We start from the raw sequence: 23,462 nt of genomic DNA on the forward strand, positions 1-23,462 counted from the left end.
CTTTTTGGTTGCAATAATACTATTTTGATAGACGACAAACATTATTGAAATGAAATGAAATATACTTTATTGTACACCACAAACAACACGAAACACACAGAAAAAAAAGAAGTAAAACAAAATGATTAAAATACAAAAACAAAATAAATGTTGATTAAGAGTGTTGTACAATGGGCGGACTTATGACTAATTAGCCATCTCTTCCAGACAACCCAAACAAATTATTTAAACAGGAGACGTCATGAAAAACTATTAACACCAGGTTTCCGACTCCTTAAAGTGAATTCATCTATCCTTGGAGAAGACGCTCTTCTATGATTCTTCTCAGCTTTGGCAAATAATAAATTTAAATAACTCGATAAACGATCACACATATGATAAAAAAAAGTTTGGAGTATTCGTTAATTACCACGCGAAACAAGTAACAATTCAATCATTGTACTAAAATCTATGTAACTGATTGTCGGAAAAGATTAAACACTACGTTCCATTCTGGTTCGTCTCTGAAGAAATTACATTCCGAACCAGTTGTAACTTATCTCAGTTTAATGTAAAATGTCGATTCAAACGTGCTGGTCAAACCCTACTTCAATAAAGTATATTTTGATATGTTTTGGACCTAATTGTGTATTCTAATTAGGAGATTATTTGAGTACCAGTTTACTGGTGATGCAACTTTTCTGTATCTATACTAATATTATAAATGCGGAAGTAACTGTGTGTTTGCCTGTGACTATTTTTCTTTCTATCGAATTCGTTATCGTGGTTTGATTAAATTTCGTATGAACTATGAAGCTAGTTTCAACTTCAAGAGGGAAATAGGTTATCTTTTTAACGCCTCACTCCCAATGACAAACGTCAAAACCGTGAGCGAAAAATCGGCGTTGGTGGCCGATTAGTAAATCAAAGCCGTGCCTTCTTGTATCGAATGTCAAATTAATGACAGAGAGAAAGGCGTCAGTGTTCATTTGATGGTAGGGTAAGTACGTTTAGGTAAGTACCGACCACTCATTATATACTCTACTACTACGCAGCAATACTTAATATGATTATGTTGCGATTTGAAGGGTGTATGAACCAATGCACAATGATGACAGCCACAATCATAACATCTTTAGTTCACAACGTTGCTGGCGAGATGCTTACTTAGAATGATCAATATATAAAAAAGAAATGGAGGCGATGTTGATTGAGGAATGGAGTCATTTAAGACAAGATCAGATCGATGATTCGATTGATACTATTTAGATTCTTTGTAATAAACATTTTTTTCTAAACTGCTCTAATTACTTTTGACACGGTAGTGTATACAGCACCTATGTCTATGGGCGGGTGACCACTTACCAACGGGATACCCATTTGCCCCTCTACCTACCTATATCATAAAAAAAGTTAAACACCCACGAAATACCTATACTCTATTCCAATGGGAATAGGAAAGAACCAAAACAAACCGTACTTTTCAATATCACGAGTGTTTTGTTGATAAGTCCGCTTTATGATTTGCTACAAACAGTTCTTGATTAATGTATCTTCATTTTTAATATAACAATATTTCACTTAACTACGTAAATCCACTTAAATTTGACTTTCAAAGTAACGAAAACAGTCTTGCCGACATTCAAAACGCCATTTTTCGATGAACGAACAATTAAAATGGTTAATGGAGGCCTCACTAAGGACGTTCACTAAACGAATGGAGAATTAATAAATTTATACAGATAAAAAATAAATTATTTTAGTTTTAACATACAGTTTAGATTTTTTTTTAAATATATATTTATTTGACTGGTTATAATAATAAAAAGTTACATATTGTTCGATAAAAATGTTATTATTTTATATAGTAAGGTATAGACAAAAAATTTAAAAGAAATAATTCATTTTACAGAAATAAAAAATCTTAAAATATAGATCAGTTTTATGCAAGGCAACACTTAATTTATAGTTTTCAAAATAATACAAAAGTAAGATATTATTCGGAATTATCAAAAGTTTTTTTCTTGCGACCTGGCTTTGTTTAACCGAACTGTAATTGTACCCGATTTAGTATTTACGGCCTTTTGCTTTTGCCTACTAACTCTTGATTTGCCATCAACACGGCCTACGCTGATTGAACATTACTTTTTCGGTTTGAAGATTACGATAAGATGTTATTTTTATATACACTTTGTTTTTTTTTTTTCAAAAAAATTTAATGCTAAGAAATGTATTTCAAGGCCAAAGTCGTTTTAGATATAAGATAAAGTAAGAGTTTCTTTGAAAGATATATATATATAGCCAGTGTAATTACAGGCACAAGGGACATTACGTCTTAGTTCCCAAGGTTGGTGGCGCATAGGTGATGTAAGGAATGGTTAATATTTCTTACAGCGCCTTTGTCTATGGGAGGTGGTGACCACTTACCATCAGGTGGCTCATATGCTCGTCCGCCAACCAATACCATAAAAAAAAATTGTTTATTCAAAACCTTAGTATTATACAATACGTTATAATACGCCTTGAAAATACCACTTCATTAATGAAAAATACAATGTTTCTTTTTATTAATGATTGAATAAAAATTTATTCATATAAATGAAATTGTGAGTGTGTTTCTATGTCTTATCACTGAAAATAACTACCTCTTTATAAGTTAATAAGGCTATTTGCGAAATACCACGATCCAAATCAAAACTAACGACCAAATTTTTATTTAAGCCTAAAAAATGCTGCTATCTAAAAATTTGAATATGTACCATTCTTGCAATTTATATAAAATTGATTTAAAAAATTACGTAAAACCAATAAAACATATCGTTCCTTAGCATTCTTTACCCATTCACTCAATAATTCTCTCCGCACTAGTGTAACTAAAATGTCATGTCAATTCAAGGTCGAAGTTGTTTATTTACCTTCTTTTCTATTCCGATTGGAATAGAGTATACAAGTAAAGCGATTAGTAATTAAACTCAAAAACTAAAAGCATTCATATTTACGCATGAGAAAATGCTAAGACGAATTTTATGTTTTGTTAAAAGATATTTATATTTGTCAAATAACGATCAATGAGGTGCTAATTTTTTTTTTTTTTAATTATTAATCACAAACTCTTTTAATGTGCCTTCGGTGAATTAGACCGGTTTTATAATTGACATGTGCCTACGTGTAGTCATTTCCATGCATCAATTTAAAATTAAAATTTTTACTTTGTTATGAAAATTCTTTCCAGCTGTTAACAAATCAATAACCGTATATTGAATCTCACCTGTAAAGTCTCCAGCTCCTTCTCCGCTCCAACAGCCAACGCGATCAACCGTTCGGTCTCCTTCTTTTCCAAATCTATGAAATAATACGCGTCTTTAACCACTTCGCCGTTAGCGTTATCGATACCATTCACACCATTCACCGGTTCTTTAATCGAATCGTCTAAATTTATCACAGAAACACCATTAGTCACATCACTAATTTTCTCGTCGACTTCAGTCTTCGAAGGTTCCGGAATGTCTTGTTCTATTTTCTGAGGGGAAAGGTCAGACTTCAAGCTCTTCCTCGGCGATAGAATCGGTAGTTGCGCGCGGAATTCCGGCCTCAAATGCCTCAATACTGGCAGAACTGTCGGATCCTCATTCGTCGGACTCGTGTATATGTTCTCGCTGTCGAAACTTTCGTTCGATTTTCGGGGCGAGACAAATCTCTCGCTCTGACAATTTAGAGATTTCTCCGTCAACACTTTCGGGTCATCGTCCTCGCTGGAACTCTTCAATTTGTGCCTTTTCTGGTTGAAAAATCCCTGAGCGAGCGCGCCCGGTCCGTACAAACGTTCGACGCGTTGCTGTATAAAGCTTTTCATGGGACTTGTCAACTTTTCGCCATTCTCTTTTGTTATTTCGACCCGTTTCGATACACCGTTTGAGGATATCGTATACGACTCGGACGTTAATCTAGTCTCTTTACCGTTAGTCGTGACGGATTGTCTGAAATTAGTCTCCGAATAGCTCGATTTAAACGTCATTTCCTTAGCATTATCTATTTCGTCTTTCTGATGCAACATCGACGTAGCGAATGTCTTGCTCTCGTTCGATATATATGGACGACTCGTAGTCGTCATACTGGGGCCTAAAAAATCGTTTTTGAGCTGTTTATTTTCAGCAGCCATGAAGGCATGCACTGGGGAAGCTATGTGAGGGTCGGTGTGCGCCTTGGGAGGCGCTTTTGGTGTCAAATTCGTGCGAGTATCATGAGGTCCGAAGGTCGGCACGAGCAGTTTGTTAGCACTGACAGGGACTGGGACGAGTAGAGAGTTATTTTCACTTCTGTATTGATAGTTATGTGTGATTGGTCGTATGGGAGACGCTTCTCGGCTTTTGTTTATATCCTGGCGCAATTTAGAATCATACGTTGTCAAATTAGTGTAGCCGTTAACCGAACACGCCAAGTTCAGATAACTAGGCTTCTTCTGGGGTAATTCGTCACGTTTCCTTTGGTGACTCCTTGATCTATGACTTGATGTGTCTACGAGGATTTTTGGGGGAGGCCTGAGGAGGTGATCCGATCTCCTCGGGGTTGGGGTTTGATCGTCTGGTGATCTGGCTGGTGAAATGGGTGCCAACGGTGTTGCACTGCTGGGTTGTAAGCTAGACGCCGCACGTTCTTGTATTCGGGACGTGAAATCTCTAATACGACTGGTCGTTGACGATGGCGTCAGGAGATTCAAGCTGCCGGATGTTGTATCTGAAACAATACACAAACATTGTTACGTTCATTCTTTAATTTAACGTTCCTCAAAGTTTTTCACGATGCAATCATTATTTTGAACGTATTGTTTCGTACAAAGTCAAGACTCTATTCAATAAGGAACACGCTTTTTTATGAATACCCAGACTTGAGAACAACCGGTGAACAATCTCAGGGTTATCAACACTAGTCAGTAACAGCCAGTCTGTTAAAAGATGTATCTTGTGTTCAAATAACGATAGAAAGTAAACATAAATAAATGTAATGACGTAAATCTGAAGAGAAAAACTTAATGGCAAGCATTTGAATTAATCAACTTACAAGCATACATTAAGAAATAGTCACACATCCTAAAGTAACACTAAATTCCAATGCAATACAGAATAAAAATACTTGATTCAAATAAATTTTAATAATCACTTTTGATTCATCATTTTACAAGTTAAATTCGAAAATCTATCACGAATATACTATTTTTGTCACTAACTAAACAACATATAATTATTACATAATAATATACAATTGAACTATATATAATTATGTTATTATGAATGTTAATGAAGACTAACTTCAAAAATTACAAAACAGTCAATAAAAATTCTTTATCTAAAAGATCATTTTGATAATTGTTATCACTTCAAGGTCGTTGTGATTGTGTTGTAAAACATTAGTAGAAAAAATATTCAAACTGAGCTCTGAGAATATTTTCTTTTGTACGTGCTAATCTCAGAAGCCAGATTTTCTTTTTTTAATATAAGTTTTATTTTTAATTTGAATTATTGTGATTATTTACATACTATATAATATTATGTATGTGTATTACTCGGTGTTAGGGCTTTGTGCTGTGTTTGGATAGAAGAATATCTATTCTATCTATCTACTAGGGGGTAGACCCCCAAAAAGCAATACCAAGCAGTTGAGTTCGGGTTTAAAGGGTGAGCGAGGCAGTGTAACTACAGGCACAAGGGACATAACGTCTTAGTTCCCAAGGTCGGTAGCACTTTGTCGATGTAAGGAATGGTTAATATTTCTTAAATCGCCAATGTATACGGGCGGTGTTGAGCACTTACCGTTTTATTGTATAGATATACAATAATTAAAAAAAAAAATACTAGACAAATAAGCACTATAAATAAACGAAATATTAATGTTTTAGTTGAGGAAAATATATAATAATTATTATTTAGACTAATTTATCTAACAAATATCTGCTCCCAATTTTATTCTATATTTAACAATAAAACAATACTCAATACGTCCTCTGCGTTATAAAAAAAAAAGAATTCTCAATAATTCAGTTGGCAATACATATATAAAAATTATATTTAATATATTCTACGTAATTAAAATCTAAGCCCATAAATATTCGTTAAGTAATCTATCATTTATACTAACAAACGAGTTTTTTTGTAAGACGACCAATGTAAGTTGAACTTTACCGGAAGATAAACCACGTTTCGCGGGATTTACAGTAACAGTCTGTAAATTTCCCCCTGCTGGGCCAAGTGCTCCTCTCCTTTAATGAGGAGATGGTTTGGAGTTTATTCCACCACGCTGTTCCAATGCGGGTTGGTGGATATACAAATGGCAGAATTTCGTTGAAATTAGACACATGTAGGTTTCCTAAAGATGTTTTCCTTCACCGCCGAGCTCGAGATGAATCATCAACACAATTTAAGCACATTAAAATTCAGTTGTCATCTTAACCGTTCAATGAAATTCTGCCACATGTGTATCCACCAACCCAACCAAGAGCAGAATGGTCGAATAAACTGCAAACCTTGTCCTCAAAGGGAGAGTAGACCTTAACTCGGCAGAGGACATGGGACATTTACCTTGTGCTATTTTACTTAACACAGATTTTTACATATAAAGAATATTTAATGAATTATTAGATATATTATGTATGTATATGTTATATGTCATAAACGACACATCTTAAGAAGCACATTGGCCGTTTGAAAACAGGTCCTGTAGAGGCGTATGTGTATAAGGCGATTACTGTTTATAATCGACCTTGACCTTCTTGGTACACGGCCAAGTTTGAGAGAATATTATGGACAACATGTGACAGAGGTTAAAATTACATAAATAATTTGTATATTCATACGTTTCAAAGTTGAAAACTGGCATTCAACAGTGGGACATTTATTTAGTGTTTTTATATCTCATTTGTAATCAGAAGCGTTACAGGAATTACAATATATTGTACAATTTGATTTAACTTAACTTATATGGCCACGCTATAGAATGGAATGATAATGAACTAAGAAATTACATTATATACCAAAAATGTATACAATATACTACCTATCTTTATTATATTTATTATAGATATAGATAAGATGGTCAGATGGTATACCTGATGGTAAGTACTCATCGTTGCCCATAGACGTTGACACCATATGAAATTGTAACAATTCCTTACACCACCAATATCCCTGTACACCCACCCTTCAAACCAGAACACAAAAATAGTAACTATTGCTGCATACCTATTCATTTAATAAAGATCTATCAATGCTAACTATACCTCGGCACCAACGCAACAAACTCAGCATAACCTAGTGCTAGTTTTAATAAAGTGGTTCCTACAAAAAAATTTTTAAAATTTTATTTGCATTTGCAACTACAGTTCATCAACTCATCTCATCATCTCATCTCTGAATCATCTCGTCTCTCTGAATCATCTCGTCTGAATTCTTTAGTTACATTTTCCTATGTTAAAGTTTGTCTGCGAGAGATTGCTTAAAGCGTTAACATGACAGCATTTGTAAACTTTGTCATAAATTTGGCCAGCTCTACTGATTCTTTACTTTACACTTTATTGCACATCACACAGAATAAATAAATAAATACAACACGGATCCAGCCTAAATAAATGAGGCATACAATTTTGGTGATTATTCATGCGCTTTCATTTGTGGTTATTATTTTACTCACGATGAAGGCAAAATCGTGCGGAGACCTGCTTTGGTTAGATGTGAATCTGACACATTGGAGCATTATAGTGGAATAAGCTCCAGACTTTCTGCTCAAATGGAGGTCAGGCCTAAGCACAGCAGTGGAACATTTACCAACTGTTACTTAATTTATTTTACTATCAAAATCTATACAAACTATAATTTTAATATATCCTATGATATGTAGGTTGGTGGACAAGCAAATGGGCTACCTGATGGTAAATGGTCACCACCGCCTATAGACAAGGGTGCTGTAGGAAATATTAACCATTCGTTACATCGCTAATATGTAAGAGAGTGTATATGAATTGATGAAAAGAATAACTACTGAAATTCTTGGTGGTACTACCCAGTGAACATATGTTCTGAACCTGTGGTAGCTTTATGTCTAATTCTGTAACTATGTTGATTCGAAATTGCTTTCATGGACCTATTTGAATAAAGAATATTTTGTATAATTCATTTGAATTAGATAATATTTTTTGGAATTATGAGCAAGTAAATATTGATATAAATAAAAATCACATTTATTTTTTTTCTTAGTAACAAAAGAATTACAAGAATATCAAAGATTCGAGTATGTATTGCTTAACACTTTAAGCAACAATTCGGCCTTAGATTTAAAAGACAAGTTTACCCACACAGTTTCAATGTATGCAATTTTGCAAGGCCCACTTGCCGTTGACCGTAAAAATGCAAACATTTTTGGATTTTCGTTTATACTAATTTGTTAATGGTTATTTTTATTGCTCTTATGTTGAATTATATACTTAAATAATTAAATTTGTATATAATTATGTACTTATATAAAATTTCATGAAATAACAATGGTAAACAAAAAACCTTGATTAGTTTTTATATAATACATACATATCTATATCTATACATATACTGGTCTTATTATTTAGACTAACACTGTTTGAATATATTTACATTAAGAGCGATAACTTATAGAAAAGTTTGTTAACAACATCAATCGTCCGGATTTTAATAAAATCAATTTTATTAATTACTTCAATTCATTGTTTCTTACATAGATAATCCACAGATACTAATTCCAAAACTAATTTAATATATTTTGTTTCAAAAGGTTTATTTCAAAAGTTCTGATTTATTCAGATCGTCTGGGTATGTTATTATTGATGCACAAGCAATTGTACAGCTAAATGACAGACATTGATGAGTTTCAGTTTCAAATGTTGCCTCGCTGCCCAATTACATGCAGAGTAAGCTTAAGAGATCCCTTCAATCTTGTATATTCTTTTTATCTTATATCGGTATATATAAAGGGTAGCTTCCAAACCTTAAACCTAAGAGTATAGGTTATAGGAAGGTTTTTTTCTTGTCTACTACACAATAATGATATAAAAATGCATGCTAGTAAACATACAGCTAATTTATAATATTTACAAATGAAATTTATTTATAATTTACTTGGTGGTAGGGCTTTGTGCAAGCCCGTCTGGGTAGGTACCACCCACTCATCAGATATTCTACCACCAAATAACCGTACTCAGTATTGTTGTGTTCCGGTTAGAAGGGTGAGTGAGCCAGTGTAATCACAGGCACAAGGGACATAATATCTTAGTTCCCAGGGTTGGTGGCGCATAGGTGATGTAAGGAATGTTTAATATTTCTTACGCCTTTGTCTATGGGCAGTGGTGACCACTTACCATCAGGTGGCCTATATGCTCATCCACCTACCAATAAAATAAAAAAAAAAAAAAAATTAATATATATTTCCTTATAACAAAATTACAAGTTGCAAAATATTTTATCTCAATTAATATATTTAATGCATAATAAAATTGATAATTTTATTGTTATTTAGAACACGAGCGTTGTATTGGTTGGAACATATTTTTTATTATAAATGCAATGGATATGTTTAGTTGCAACTTTAATTTCGTTTTGCTAATCACCAATTATAAATAATGAATGATAAATAAAATAAACTAATGATGTCACCTTTTCGATTTCATTACTTAATTATGTTTATTATTGTTAAAATAAACTTTGACCGTAACAAAATGAATACTTCTACTTTTTTTTTATTCGTAGTTACGGGAACTTTAAACAATGAATGTCAATGAATCATTACTCGTATGAAAAGTCGGAATAGGAAATATATTCATCTTGTAAAATAACTTTTAGAATCGTAATCTGAATCCGAAATTATTGATAAGGAAAATCGTAGGTAGAACTTATTGCTCACTTTAAAATTCATATATATAACAATAGAAAAAAAACTTACCGGTGCTCGACAACAAAAGGAGCAAATTACACAACAATTACAAATGATAAAAGACTTTACGCTGTTATTTTTCACATTTCATATCACTTTACATATAATTTACGAAAGCACAATTCCACAAAACTCGCCAAGTCTATGAAATCCGAGATGTCAAACTTTTTATTTTTTTCCGAGACGTCACCCTTGTACTGGACAAGTTACAGCCGGTCTGGACCGTTCCGTTTCACGGTCGGCGCACGTGAATCTTCATAATTATTTCATTCATAGAACCGTTTATACATAGATTTCATAGTATTAATGAGTGTATCCTCGCAAAATAGCTTATTATGATGTGTACGCGCGTATCCGTCAAGTGTTTCGACGCCAATGACCGAACTAGTGAGAAGTGCGTAGGTACAATCGAGGCCGATGTGTTAATGTGGCCGAGTATATGTGATCTTTTGTTAGCAATATGCAATTTTCAATTTGCATTGTATGCGATTTCTATATACGACCCAAATATTGTAATCGTAATCTAAACTTTTCATGTTGACAATTGTTTATGAAATATGAAGTAGTGACTAACACTAAAGTAAAAAAAACCAGCTTCTGTTACGTAAATTGGAAAAAAGTAACGCAACATCTTAGCGACTTTTAAATAAATATTCTAAATGTCAGCGAACAGATAATGTAAAACTTAATACATTTTCAATATTAGAAATAATCACGTAAATTATTACTTTCTTTTTTTTTTTGTTTCCGTAATTTACTGTCTTAGGTATTTTTATACATACTAAGTTTTATATGTCTTTGTATGACATAAACTTGTCTATAAATGTAAAACACGTTTGTTTTAGAATAATTTTAGCAAACGTGTTCTAGATTCACTCTTGCATCATCGTGCCTGGGTTATGTGACATGTTATATGGCGATTGCAGCTTCGGTTTAAAAATATATTAGCAATGTATTTAGTTAAATGTAAAACATTTGATAAATCAAAGGAGATTTGGGTATGAGTTTATTTCATTAGATTTAGTTATTTATATTATTTATTTATTAAAAAATAGTTTAACAACTTCAAAATTAGCATGCTTATATAATATTAACGGAAGAAAAGACAACAAAACAAAATGATACAAAATTTGTTAAAAGATTTATTTCGTCATGTGACGTCACACGTGGTTTGTATTTATAATAAATTAATTTAATGGTAACAATTAAGTATTTTAATTTATTAAAATTATTTTATTTATTACCGTTCCTTATCCTTAACCTTTTCAAATAATTATATTGATATTTATTGCAAGTCATTAACTTCGAATCAGACGTGAAAAGGAACGTAAATAATTAATTAGAATGCATGGAAGGTGACAGAAAAATAAAGAAAATACTGACTTCCTACGCAAGTTAATTATATATTATAAAACTTATCACCTACAATAATAAGTCCATTAATATTATGTCATATCGTTATTTTTTGGAGGCGATTACTCATTTTTGTATTATTTATATTTATTTAGTTTATTTATATTACTATTAACAAATAATATCCAACTCTTAGAAACGTTGTTTTTTTAACATATATGGCAATTTAAACATTATTCAAATATTATGCATACTTACTTATAAGACGATATGCATAATATATTGTGAGTTATGCTTATGTTATGCAAAAATATTGACTAATTTATAAGCAATTGAATCACTAGACCATGACTGACCAAGTTATTTAACTGGCGTGTATTCAAATTTAGAACGTAAGTTTCTTATTATCATTCCTTCATATTAAATAATACCTCACAGATTAAAAATATACGATCGTTTTATAGGTTGATTGGTTAGAAATATTTTTAAGTACGTCTAAAAATTATAAATCTAATCGACTTCTTTTCGTTATTGTCAAACGATGCTATACTAAGACCATAAAATAAATAAAATACATATATTTAAAATAAATGCTATTAAGTTTTTATAAATACTATAATTAAGCTTCATTATTTTAATAGTAATTGCTAACAATGACCAAAGACAATTAAAATTAAGCATCACATTAAAAATAACAGGAGAAAGTAAAACGCATTAAAAGAAATAAAACGTAATTATTTTATTGATATGAATGTAAAATAAAAAGAGAATATTTAATTATTATTTATTAAATGAAACATTTATCGCCATGCAAGGCATAATGATAAACGAAATAAACGCCACAATGAAACTACAGAACATGCTGAAGAAACACACTGTCATCTCTATTCCAAACCGATTTATACAAATTATCAAAAAAAAAAAAAAACTGCCAAACGAATTTCAAAGTTCGATAAAAATTAAATTAAGAACGTAATGAGAGCAACATTAATAACCAAATAAAGAAAGATAAATTATTAACAAGTATAAAATAAATATTAATTTTAGTTTAGCTAAGTTTGTATACATTGGATTGGTAATAGTATCGAGTACCTGAATAATCCGTGCTCGCGTCCACGTCCAAGGAACAACTACCAATCGAATCCACTGATTTATCCATCACTTTAACAACTAACTTCTTGGAGCAATCCTTCAACAAATCCGACTCCTTCACTTCTATTTCATAAGCTCCTATACTATCGAAATCATTCTCCAAGTTTCTAATATCATTCGATTTAGGAGATACCGTGGAACTAGGTAGTTTAATGTCAGTATCGTCTGTGTTTATTGTCAAAATTGAATCCGGTTTGAGGGTACCTTCACCCGATATATTTTTGTCAAGTATCAAAGTACTTTGACTTGTGAAGTTACTCCGTATGGGTTCTATGTATTCCACGTCGTCATCATATACGAATAAGTGATTGGAATGCCCGCTAGGTCCTTGTACGTCAGTTGCGTCAGCTGGAATGGCGTCTATAACGGCCCGTGTCTTAGTTAAACTTTTATAATAATGATTTTCTAACTTTTCCAACTGTCTTTTCGTGTCTGATTGCTTTTTACGCACAGAATCTATGATTACGGGTAAGTTCAGAAGATCTGGCGTCTTCACGCCGTTAGATAGATCTCGTCTGAATAGCGGCGAGTCATCGCTTTCCAATTCAAAACGTTTGTATTTCGATGAGCAATAATCGTCTATGGACGAGGTATCCGATTTCTTTGAATCGAAAAATGTATCCAATGAGAAAAACGACTTCCGTTTCTTTTTAGGCTGACTGGCTTTGTCAAAATTCGATGCGATGAATGGGTCACCGGATTTATATTGTTGCACGCAAATATTGCTCGTATTCACGAGAGACTTGGGACGAGGTTCCTGTGGCAGACTTAGGACACGATTCGTTTCAATTTTACGAGAATCTAAGCTGAGCGTCTTCCGGAATCTCTCATTGAGGTTAGCGAGCAGAAAGTGTCTACGTTCCGTTGACTTTGGGGTCACGTTGTACGAATTTTGCTTGCTGCTAGATGGTTGGTTGTCTGGAATGTGCTCAGTGTATTTAAACTCTATTTCATTCTCGGAATTGTCTCTTTTTTCAACCTTCCCGTATGGTTCTGACGGACATAAGGATGACTGTCGATTTTCAGGTCTGTGGAAGGAAAAAGATCCTCTATCGGATGAAGATTTATTCCTATCACAGATGCAATTTCCTCCACAGCTTAATTTGATACAGTGACGTTTTGTATCTGGTTCAGAGGAGAGTTCATGTTTAGTGGTTGGAATGTATCTATCCGGCTTGTGTTTGTGGACAAGGAGGTCCTGTCTGATCTTCTCCAATCTCTCGTCTCCATTTAAGCCTCTTGTGTACTTTGATTTCGGTGGGCGGAAAAATCTGAGGGACCCGGATGCATGGGGGTCAGTGACTCGTCTTCGGACGAAAAAAGGGGAATCTGATATTTTATTTACTCCTAAAAGGAGTACGGGTGATTTCTTGTCCTCTTCATCAGGCAAATCGCTGTAAAAAAAATAATACATGTATATATTGTGAATTTAAATTTTCTACAATCAAGTATGTTTTAAACTTTTAAGTAATAATATAATTAATCATACAGAAATAAATAACTCAATATTAAAGAATTAATTCAACAAATTAGTAAAAACAAAACGGTTATTGAAAGTAAAAAAAATGTTAACAAAACGAAAAATTTTAAAGTTAAAATATGTTAGGAAATTTAAAAAAAAAATACTTACACAACAACAAAACAAAAAAAAAGCAAATTAAACAAGAAATCCCACACTCATTACATACACATAATATGTTTATAAATGTTAATCTCAGAAATAACTTGACCGTGAGACTTTTCTCACTCAATACTTCGGTTAAGTTTGGTTAATTTAGAAAATTCTCTCAAATCATAATAATAAGATAAAATCTTATGACCGACTTTGTGACTTTTGAGAATTGCTGATTATGTGATTAGCAACTACGCAATGCTGTGTCTCTACAAAAGGAAAGTTCATAAATTTACAACAATAATTTATGTTGTCAATTTTTTGGTATTTTTCTAAAGAATTGCAAACTGTTGCAAAAATAGACGTTACCAACAGTTTCAGTGGAAACGCAGCATTCATTTTACTTTTGACATCAATGATGATGTCAAATATATATGAATATATACTCTATTCCAACCATAAGAGGAGAAAAGCCAAATAAACATTCGACAGCAAAATGGACGCGATTTAATTGGTCGAGACTTAATTCATCTATGATATTCACTATGGATTTGCGAAAAGATACCGTTTTCAACGTCGACGAAACTGTTATCGGAATTTTGGAAGTAAAATCAAAGTGGAAATAAGTAATTAAGTATAATAAGGTTGTATTCTAATAAAGATATATTAATCATAAACTCTTAGTAGTGCACAATATCGTAGTCGCATGAAATAAGTAAATCTAAGTTTTGTTTATCTTTTTGCCTACTTGCATTAGATAGGCTATACGTATATTGTTACGTACAGCACTGTGACAGCTTAGAAAAATCAATTTTACTGTAAACAAAATCGCGTGCATCACACGATTAGAGTAACCACGAAACAGTGTGAATGTGCCAGGCGCTGGAAGGCACTGTTTTTTTTTTTTTACGTAATTTAAATCGATATTACAATATGAGTGAATGTTTTGATTCATACGGTCATAATAAGTTCTTATATAAATTTTGACGACTATGTGTTAAATAAAAAAGTAAATATCAACGGTAACATCGTGATTATTCGGCCTTTGCTTAGAATTTTATACAAAAAAAAAAAAATGTTGACTGTCGATTCTTTTGCAACTGTTAATATTTTGTCAATCCGTTAATAAAAAGTTGTAAACAAATTACCATTTTAATGGTTGTATGAGAGAATATGAGATTTTCTTTTTATTTTGTCATAGTATTTAATGCATTTACAATAACTTTAAAAGATTATGAATAAAAATCTGGGCAAACAAATCGATTCAAATTGCAAGCTACGCGCTGCTATATGAATTTCTCGATATAAAAAACCTATTAACTTTTTAATGGTCAAGATTATAATCCACCAGTTTTCGTCCTCAGTCTTAAATAATTTTTTTCATTTTAAATGTTGGTACTACTGTCACTGTCAAAATATAATAGGGTATTTGTACGGAGGTTAAAAGTGAGAAGTATTTGGAATAGGTATCTGTCCAAAACTGTCTACGAAAATGTTTGCAATAAAACGGCATTACCGTTATTAGAGAGTTTATATATATCTGAAATGAATGTTTATGCGTCTTTACATTCGAATTTATAAATTTATTTAAAATTACTTTAAAGAGCAACTACATGGTTTCTTGCCGCTCCCTCTCGGTAAAATTTACTTTCTGAACTGAGTGGTTGTAGTTTTACATTTAATTCAATACTTGAATAAATAATGATTTGATTTTAATTTTTAAAATAGTCCTTCCTAGAACGGTTGTCTAACTAAATTGACACTCCTTATATATTTACGAATTAGCTAAAATTTATAATTTTTAAAAATAGGAAAGGCTTAAACCTTTTTATAATTATGTGTCTTGCAATCACTCCCTGTCTGATGGTATTATATCATAGGCCTTAAAAAAAAGTAAGTGCTTTTTTAAAAAAAGAAACATTAAGGTGCTTTCATAAAGGGCTGTGGTATGTTCCTTTGTGTTAAAAAAAATAACATTCCAATATAACGACATTAGAAAAATATATCTTTAATATCATAAAATAAACAAGGGAATTTCCATCTTACGTTTATAAAAAGAAGATCGTCAATTGCTTGATGAATAACGTTAAAAATGTATCACCATTAGTCTTAGTACAGCACCAGAAAATTAAAAAATTATATTAAACATCCTAATATGAACTATATATATTAAAACATAAGATCTATATTAGATTGTATATCAATATCACGGTAATGCGTTACGGTCGAGGGTACTGAAACTGTTCTTAGAAGACCGTTGAACCATTTGCTTGTAATCCACTATTGCGTGCAATTTATTCTTTGTCAGATCAACGGGGTATAGTGATTGGATATTGTATATCGATATCGGTCATTTTCATTTATATTCAACTAAATAAAACTATACTAATATTATAAATGCGACAGTAACTCTGTCTGACTGTCTGTTGCTTTTTCATTGCCAAACCACTCTAACGAATTTGAACTCCACGGAAGGACATAGATTTTTTTTACGCCTAGCACTTAACGCCAACCCATAAAACACCATCGAAGCCGCAGACGATAACTAGTATATTTTTCATATAAAACACAACACGTTTGTTTCACATCATTTCACGTATATCAAAAATGTATGTATTTTTGTTTGTAAAGAATCAAGTTTTCACAGGTCGCAGAGGTGAAATGGAAATTTCATCGTCTTGTTGAATAATAGTTGTGCTTCAACAAATGACACCTGTTTTCGCACTGAGAGTGTTGAATAAATTTACATTCAAATTTCATTTATTTAAATGTAGTTTTACGAATGCATTCAGCAAACACTACTTGGTTCGAAACACAGTAAAGAGCATATAAGTTTAACTTACGATATAAACGTAACAATAAACCTACGATAAAAATTAATCTAAACAAATTTAACATAAAACATATCGATATTTATCGTTACAGATCACATCACTAGTGCTGTCGCGAATAAAGCTGAAACGGATCGCTTCGTAATGTTTTTCATGCTAAGCGTTGCTTATTCAACGATGATTGAACAACGGGTAAAGCATTCGTTCGTGATTGAAACAATGAGAACGAGTTTTTAAATACACATACAGTACTCGAGACTAGTTGATATCTGATGAATGTTTTCAAATTTTAAAAATCGAATTGTAATTTTAAAATATTTATCAGTTATTTTTAACTTGGCCTATGAAAAACTTATATAAAAAAAAGTTATAAATGAGGCTTATTCCTCAATACAAGATATTAGTGCTAAAAAAGCACTGACTTAGTATTTGTTGATTTCCAGGCCGGCATTGTCATACTCCGTAATTGGAATGGTGGGAAAGAGTAAATACTGAGATTCTTGCCGGTTCTTCCCGGTAGAATCTACTTTCCGAACCGGTGGTAGCTCTACGTTTAATTCAACACTTACATGACGATTCAAAAGTGCTTTTATGAGCCGACTTTAATAAAGAATATTTTGATAAGTATTTCCATTTAACATTGCCTGTTAGTATCTGTGGTTCAAATCTGAAAAAAGATTTTTGAACTGGTCATACTGAACGAATTTTGATGATTTTGTAAAAATGTATTCAAGTATACAAAAAAAGCTTGTCTACTTGAATGAAAATATTTTATATTATATTTATATTATTTAAAAACTAACGTGTATTTAAATACCATAAAGCTACATTGAGAGCAGCGCCAAGGTCTATTTCCTGTCTAGACATTTTCGTCGAGGCGGAAGCAGTAACGTATGCAATCAAGAGGACGTAAATTGACAATTATAGGTTTCGTTATAAAACTTTTTTTTTTTAAATTTAAAATAGGAAAGCTAAGAACATGATGGACTGATAGGAAGAGTTAGGCGAAATGTAGACCAGAAAAGATGGAACCTAAATTTCTGTTTTTAATCATCTATACTAATATTATTAAATGCGAATGTCTGTCGGTCTGTTGCTCGGCCAACACCTGAACAAAATTTAATTCAAAAAACCGCGGTTGACAAATTATTTTCAGTCTGTAGTTATACTGCCCAATAATGTTAATATGGGAAGTTAATTATGTTTTTTTTTTATAGTATATTTTTACGAGATTGCTTTTTCATATTTTTCTGACCATCTCGACCATCATACCTCTGTTTAAAAGTACATGAACATTTTTTAAAAATATATTTACTTTTTTATAACACTTCTAGAAAAACGCAAAATAATAATCGATATATAGATTGTCAAAGCTGAGATAGAGTCGATAAAATTGTCAACCAAATACACGCACACTAGTCAAGAAGTTTCGCGTATGTCAAACGTAGCTGTCACGCACACGAAGATAATAAAGATGACTGGTTTGTTTTAGGGCTTTTATAATGTTAAGACCTTGACGTTGCGTAGGATATAGATCAGTATACAGATTCATTTTTATTATTTTTCAGCTCTATGCTATAATATTGTTTGAAATGTATTTCTGGCTGGACTATAAATAATTAATATAATTTATTAAATCTACTCGGGCTTATAAAAAGATTTGATAGGATAGACGGTCTACAACGGTAACTATTGATTTACGGTATACGACAACGGTTACTTATGTACATTTTTTCTTAATTTATTGTTCTAGCATAAAGCAAAGGTATAGCACGATACAGCCCTATATATATATTTCTGTAATATTCCTATTGGTATATGAACATGAAGTGGTCACCACTGTCCATAGACGATGGTACTGGTAAGATATATTAATCATTCCTCATATTTCCGATGCGCCATCAATCTTGGGAATTAAGATCTTATGTCCTTTGTGACTTTGTGTTACAATAAACAACACTATGTTTTGCTGTTTCACGGTAGAATATATACGTGAGGGCTACCCAGGCAGGCTTGCACAAAGCCCTACCACCAAATATTTACTACACTGCCACATGAATGTTTTTGTTACATTTTAAATCTTAAAATGCATTTTTTCAATGTACCGTTCGGTGGCGATATCCACTCAAGAAAGAGCAGCTAGGAGAACTGCGTAGGAGATATTGTAGTACTTGAATGTGTGATCACGCAGGTGCGCGTCTCTTTTCCTTCCACACATACCAAATTTTAGATGCAAGTAAAACAGCTTTATAGCCTATTCCAATGTAAGTAGGAAAAAAGATAAACAAACCTTAGATTTACGTATTTCATGCGATTTGTTAATAGCTCAGCTATATTGTGCACTACTAAGAGTTTGCGATTAATATATATTTATTTATAATACAACAATATTACACTTAACTACTTATTTCCACTTCTATTTTACTTCCAAAATTCCGATAACAGTTTCGTTGACGTTCAAAACGGCATTTTTTCGCAAATCCATAGTGAATATCATAGATTAATCAAGCTCTCGACCAATGATATCGCGTCAATTTGCTGTCAAATTTTGTTTATTTGGCTTTTTTCCTGTTATTGTTATGAAGCTCACACTGTCTTTCAAAAATAGAACCGCAACTGAGAATTTCCTAACAGAAAATCTCAACAATATTTTACTTTACGACGTGTGATTTAACCTCACCACCTACTTCGAAAGCCACTAGACCAACGGGTCACTCATTGATACCAAAGGCTATTCGTGATATGGATCCATATAAAGCACATTACATGAGGCGTGACTAAATCCAATGCTTTCTTTCTGAAATCAACCAATAATTTGCGGCAATTCACTAGAATTTATTGCGTAAAACTCTTTCTATAGCTTGGTAATCAAATTACTGTTTTATAGCACGCGTAATGGTTCAAATAATAATGGCTGACTTTCTTATGAAAAATCTTCATTTTTTGTTGTTTAGTATAAAACGAAATCGGTTTCCATCTGTACGCATAGATCTTTTAAACTATGCAACGGTTTTTTGTGCGGTTTTCATCAATATACAGATGATTCAAGAGGATGATTTATATGTATGATACATGCATATCATAGTAGAGAAATCCGACAATTTCAACTTTCTTGATAAAAATGAAATATTTTTTCTTTTTATGTTTGTTATTTAATCTTAAACTTGTATATAGACCCTTATTGTGTCTGTGGGAAGCTGCGTATCTAATTAATTAATATACGCAATACACTTATTTGCGTGAAATATTAACTTTTACTTCGTAGTTTTTAGAAGAATCTATATTCAAAATCAGTATAAGTTTTAAGTATAATTAATCCCATAAAATGATCATAATTATACTTGTATGAGTCTGTTACAATGAAGTATAATTGTTTTGATTTGAGAGTGCGAAAATATATTTCACATGAATAAAGATTAATACTTAAATTAAAAACCTTTACCTAGTTTCCCTTAAAAAAAAATTAATTTTTTAATATATATAACCTTTGGCAGAATAAAAAATACTTAATTAAAAATGTAGCTTAGTGACACATGAGATTTGTCACACGTCTTTGAAGACATACAAATGTGCGTGCATGTGCACGCTAACACGCACGCACACACCTGGAAGCCTGATCTTGATTTCATTTAATGGTCATGTTATTTATTATACTATGTTTCATATTGCTTTATATTTATTTTGCTCACAGGTTGAGACTCAAAAAATTTATTAAGAAATTTATTAAGAAATTGTAGATTAAATTATAAGTTCTAATGTCATAACGTAACTGTATGGCGTCGACCTTTGCCTTATCTACTTGGAAATGAAAAAAAATTGATTATTTTTTTTTTAAATTTGCAGTCATTGTCTCTGTTACTTAAGGTTAATATAGAAAGTAAATAAATAACTAATATTATTCCCTACATTAACTTTAGTCTCGAAAGTATGTTTGAAGTTTGTCTGTTTGTAATTTATAGTTTTAATGGAAACGAATTATGGCTAGTTCGGTAGGGTCATTGAACTCGTAATTGGCTGCGTGACTTGCAGGTGATTTTTATTGTAGTTCAATAGATTCCCGACAATTTTGAGTCGTAATGCCTTCAACATAAGGTTCTACAATATGAAATTCGTCGTTTATCTGGATGAGGGGTTCATTTGATTGGAAGCGTTAACTGCTATTATGACTTAAAGTTGAAATATTTTCGTAAAATTTGATATATGAAAACTATGATTTCACGTTCGACTGTTTATTTTTTATAAAGTTACTTTTCTAAATGAAAAAACTACGCGGCCAAATCGGATCCTGGATACGGATTGACGATTGGTGGAAGGACTTTTGTAAAAGCCCGTCTAGATATCATTATGTATTCGAACTCAAAATATACTTGATCAATTTATGTTCTTACAAGAACTCTTGAATCCTCTTTTTAATATCAAGAGGCAAAGAATAATGAACTAAACAATGTTATGCTCCGTCTTGCAGGGTGAGCCGGTGTTAATACACGAGGGACGTAACATCTTATTTCCTAAGGCTGGTGACACGTTTATATTGTAAATAATAGTTAATATTTCCTACAATGCCAATGTCACTCGTACTTGGTGGTAGGGCTTTGCGCAAGGCCGTCTGGGAAAGTACCACCCACTCATCAGATATTCTACCGCAAAACAACAGTACTCAGTATTGTTGTGTTCCGGTTGGCACGAGGGACATAACATCATAGTTCCCAAAGTTGGTGGCGCATTGGCAATTCAATGAATGGTTAATATATCTTACTTCCATAGTCTATGGGCGATGGTAGCCACTTACTAGAGGTGGCCCATATGCTCGTCCGTCAACCTATACTATAAAAAACACACTTTGCGATCAGGTGGTCCCGTTGCTAGAAAACCTATTTTAATATATACTAATATTGTAAATGCGAAAGTGATCGGTCTGTCTGTTACTCCTTCACGGCTAAATCACTGAACCGAAATTGATAAAATTTCGTACTGAGCAATCTTGAACCTGAAGGAAGGACATAGACATACTTTTTATTCGTAACACCAGACGAATATCCTTAAAACGTGAGTGAAGTCCCGGTTGACAACTAGTCTTCTATACATATAATAAAATTGGAGTGTCTGTTTGTAATATTAAAATAGCCCATTTTTACTAAATGCATATGTATGTATACACGGTACATATACCAAAATAACATTTTTTACAATTTTTGTCTGTCTGTCTGTCTTTTTGTTCCGGCTAATCTCTGGAACGGCTGAACCGATTTCGACGGGACTTTCACTTGCAGATAGCGGATGTAATAGGGAGTAACTTAGGCTACTTTTATTTTAGAATTATTTATAGAATAAAAGTAAAATCACGCTACAATATCCAAATAACTTAAATTCAAACAACGCGCACGAAGTCGCGGGCACAGCTAGTATTAAAATAAAATAGTTTACATATTGCCATTATGACATCAAAAATTATATTTTTTAAGTATTTTTATTCTAACGTTAAATAAAGGTTATAATTTGTACTTAGAACATCCTTCTTAACCGACAGTTGGAAATAACTCAATCTCATTGGAGGCAATTGGTCAATTTTCTGCCATTTCGTCAATCGCCGTAATTGAATTAAATTCATTCGCTGTTCGCGGTCAAAGTTACGTCGTAAGCCTATACATATATCTATCTTCTATACAAATAGATCGAAATCTATTATCTATTTTTGATTTAAAACTTCCTCTAAATTAATTATTCTAGACCACTGCTATTTAATGAAAATATTTTATATCTGTAATTCAAATAGGCATCATGTACCATACATGACAATAATGGCAGATTCTGATGGACTTCCTTCAAATGAACGCGATGTTATTCGTAAATAAGTTAGAATAGAAACAATAAGAAATAATATATTTTCCTTTCATGAATACTAATATCATAAATCTAAACCATTTAACAGCACGTCGGTGTAAAGTTTTCTATAAGCTGATATATTTGTTTCTAATAAAATTATTTATAGTGATATTATAAATACGAAAGTAACTGTTTGTCTGTTGCTCTTTCACGGTCAAAGCGCTGAATCGAGGCCGATGTAATTCAGTATTAAACAAGCTTGAACTTCAGAGAAAGACAAATTTTTTTTATATACAACACTCGTCTAACAAACTCTAAAACGCCAGCGAAGTCGCGGACGACAACTTTTTTTATAATATCCAGTAATTATTTCCTTGTCGTAAATGGTAACAAAGGCTCAAATGAATAAGATTTCATTTCATGCCTTATACATGCAAAAAGTTTGTATATAAAATAATTATTACAGATATATCAAAAAAATTGTCATTCATGAGATTTGCGTATTCTTTACAATTCATTTCGTGTTCGACGGTGAAAGTGAACATCGTGAGAACATCCGAACCGTACGGATGGAAATTTGCTACAAGTATATGTACCAACATTCAGTTCAGTACCCGTCGTACTGATAGTATAAACTGCTTACGTTCTATTTAAGTTTGTCCAGATAGGTACAGCCAATTCATCATCATCCTACCTCCAAAAATAAATACTTATTATTTTCGTGTTTCAGTTTGAAGGAGAGAGCAAGTAACAACAGGCCCAAAAAC

General features: G+C 32.3%; 1 protein-coding gene across 2 annotated transcripts in view; it reads right to left on the reverse strand.

Annotated features, from left to right (window-relative positions):
* Positions 1-23,462, reverse strand: part of LOC113391858 (uncharacterized) — a 47,908-nt gene that overhangs the window by 6,508 nt on the left and 17,938 nt on the right. For both annotated transcript variants that reach the window (XM_064219459.1, XM_026627968.2), the window contains 2 exons: positions 12,370-13,823; positions 3,248-4,713 (listed from right to left, as the gene is read on the reverse strand). In XM_064219459.1, the coding sequence (XP_064075529.1) occupies positions 3,248-4,713; positions 12,370-13,823 (2,920 nt within the window). The remainder of the gene's footprint in view (positions 1-3,247; positions 4,714-12,369; positions 13,824-23,462) is intronic.

Source organism: Vanessa tameamea, chromosome 28, assembly GCF_037043105.1.
Source record: "Vanessa tameamea isolate UH-Manoa-2023 chromosome 28, ilVanTame1 primary haplotype, whole genome shotgun sequence".
Lineage (NCBI taxonomy): Eukaryota > Metazoa > Arthropoda > Insecta > Lepidoptera > Nymphalidae > Vanessa > Vanessa tameamea.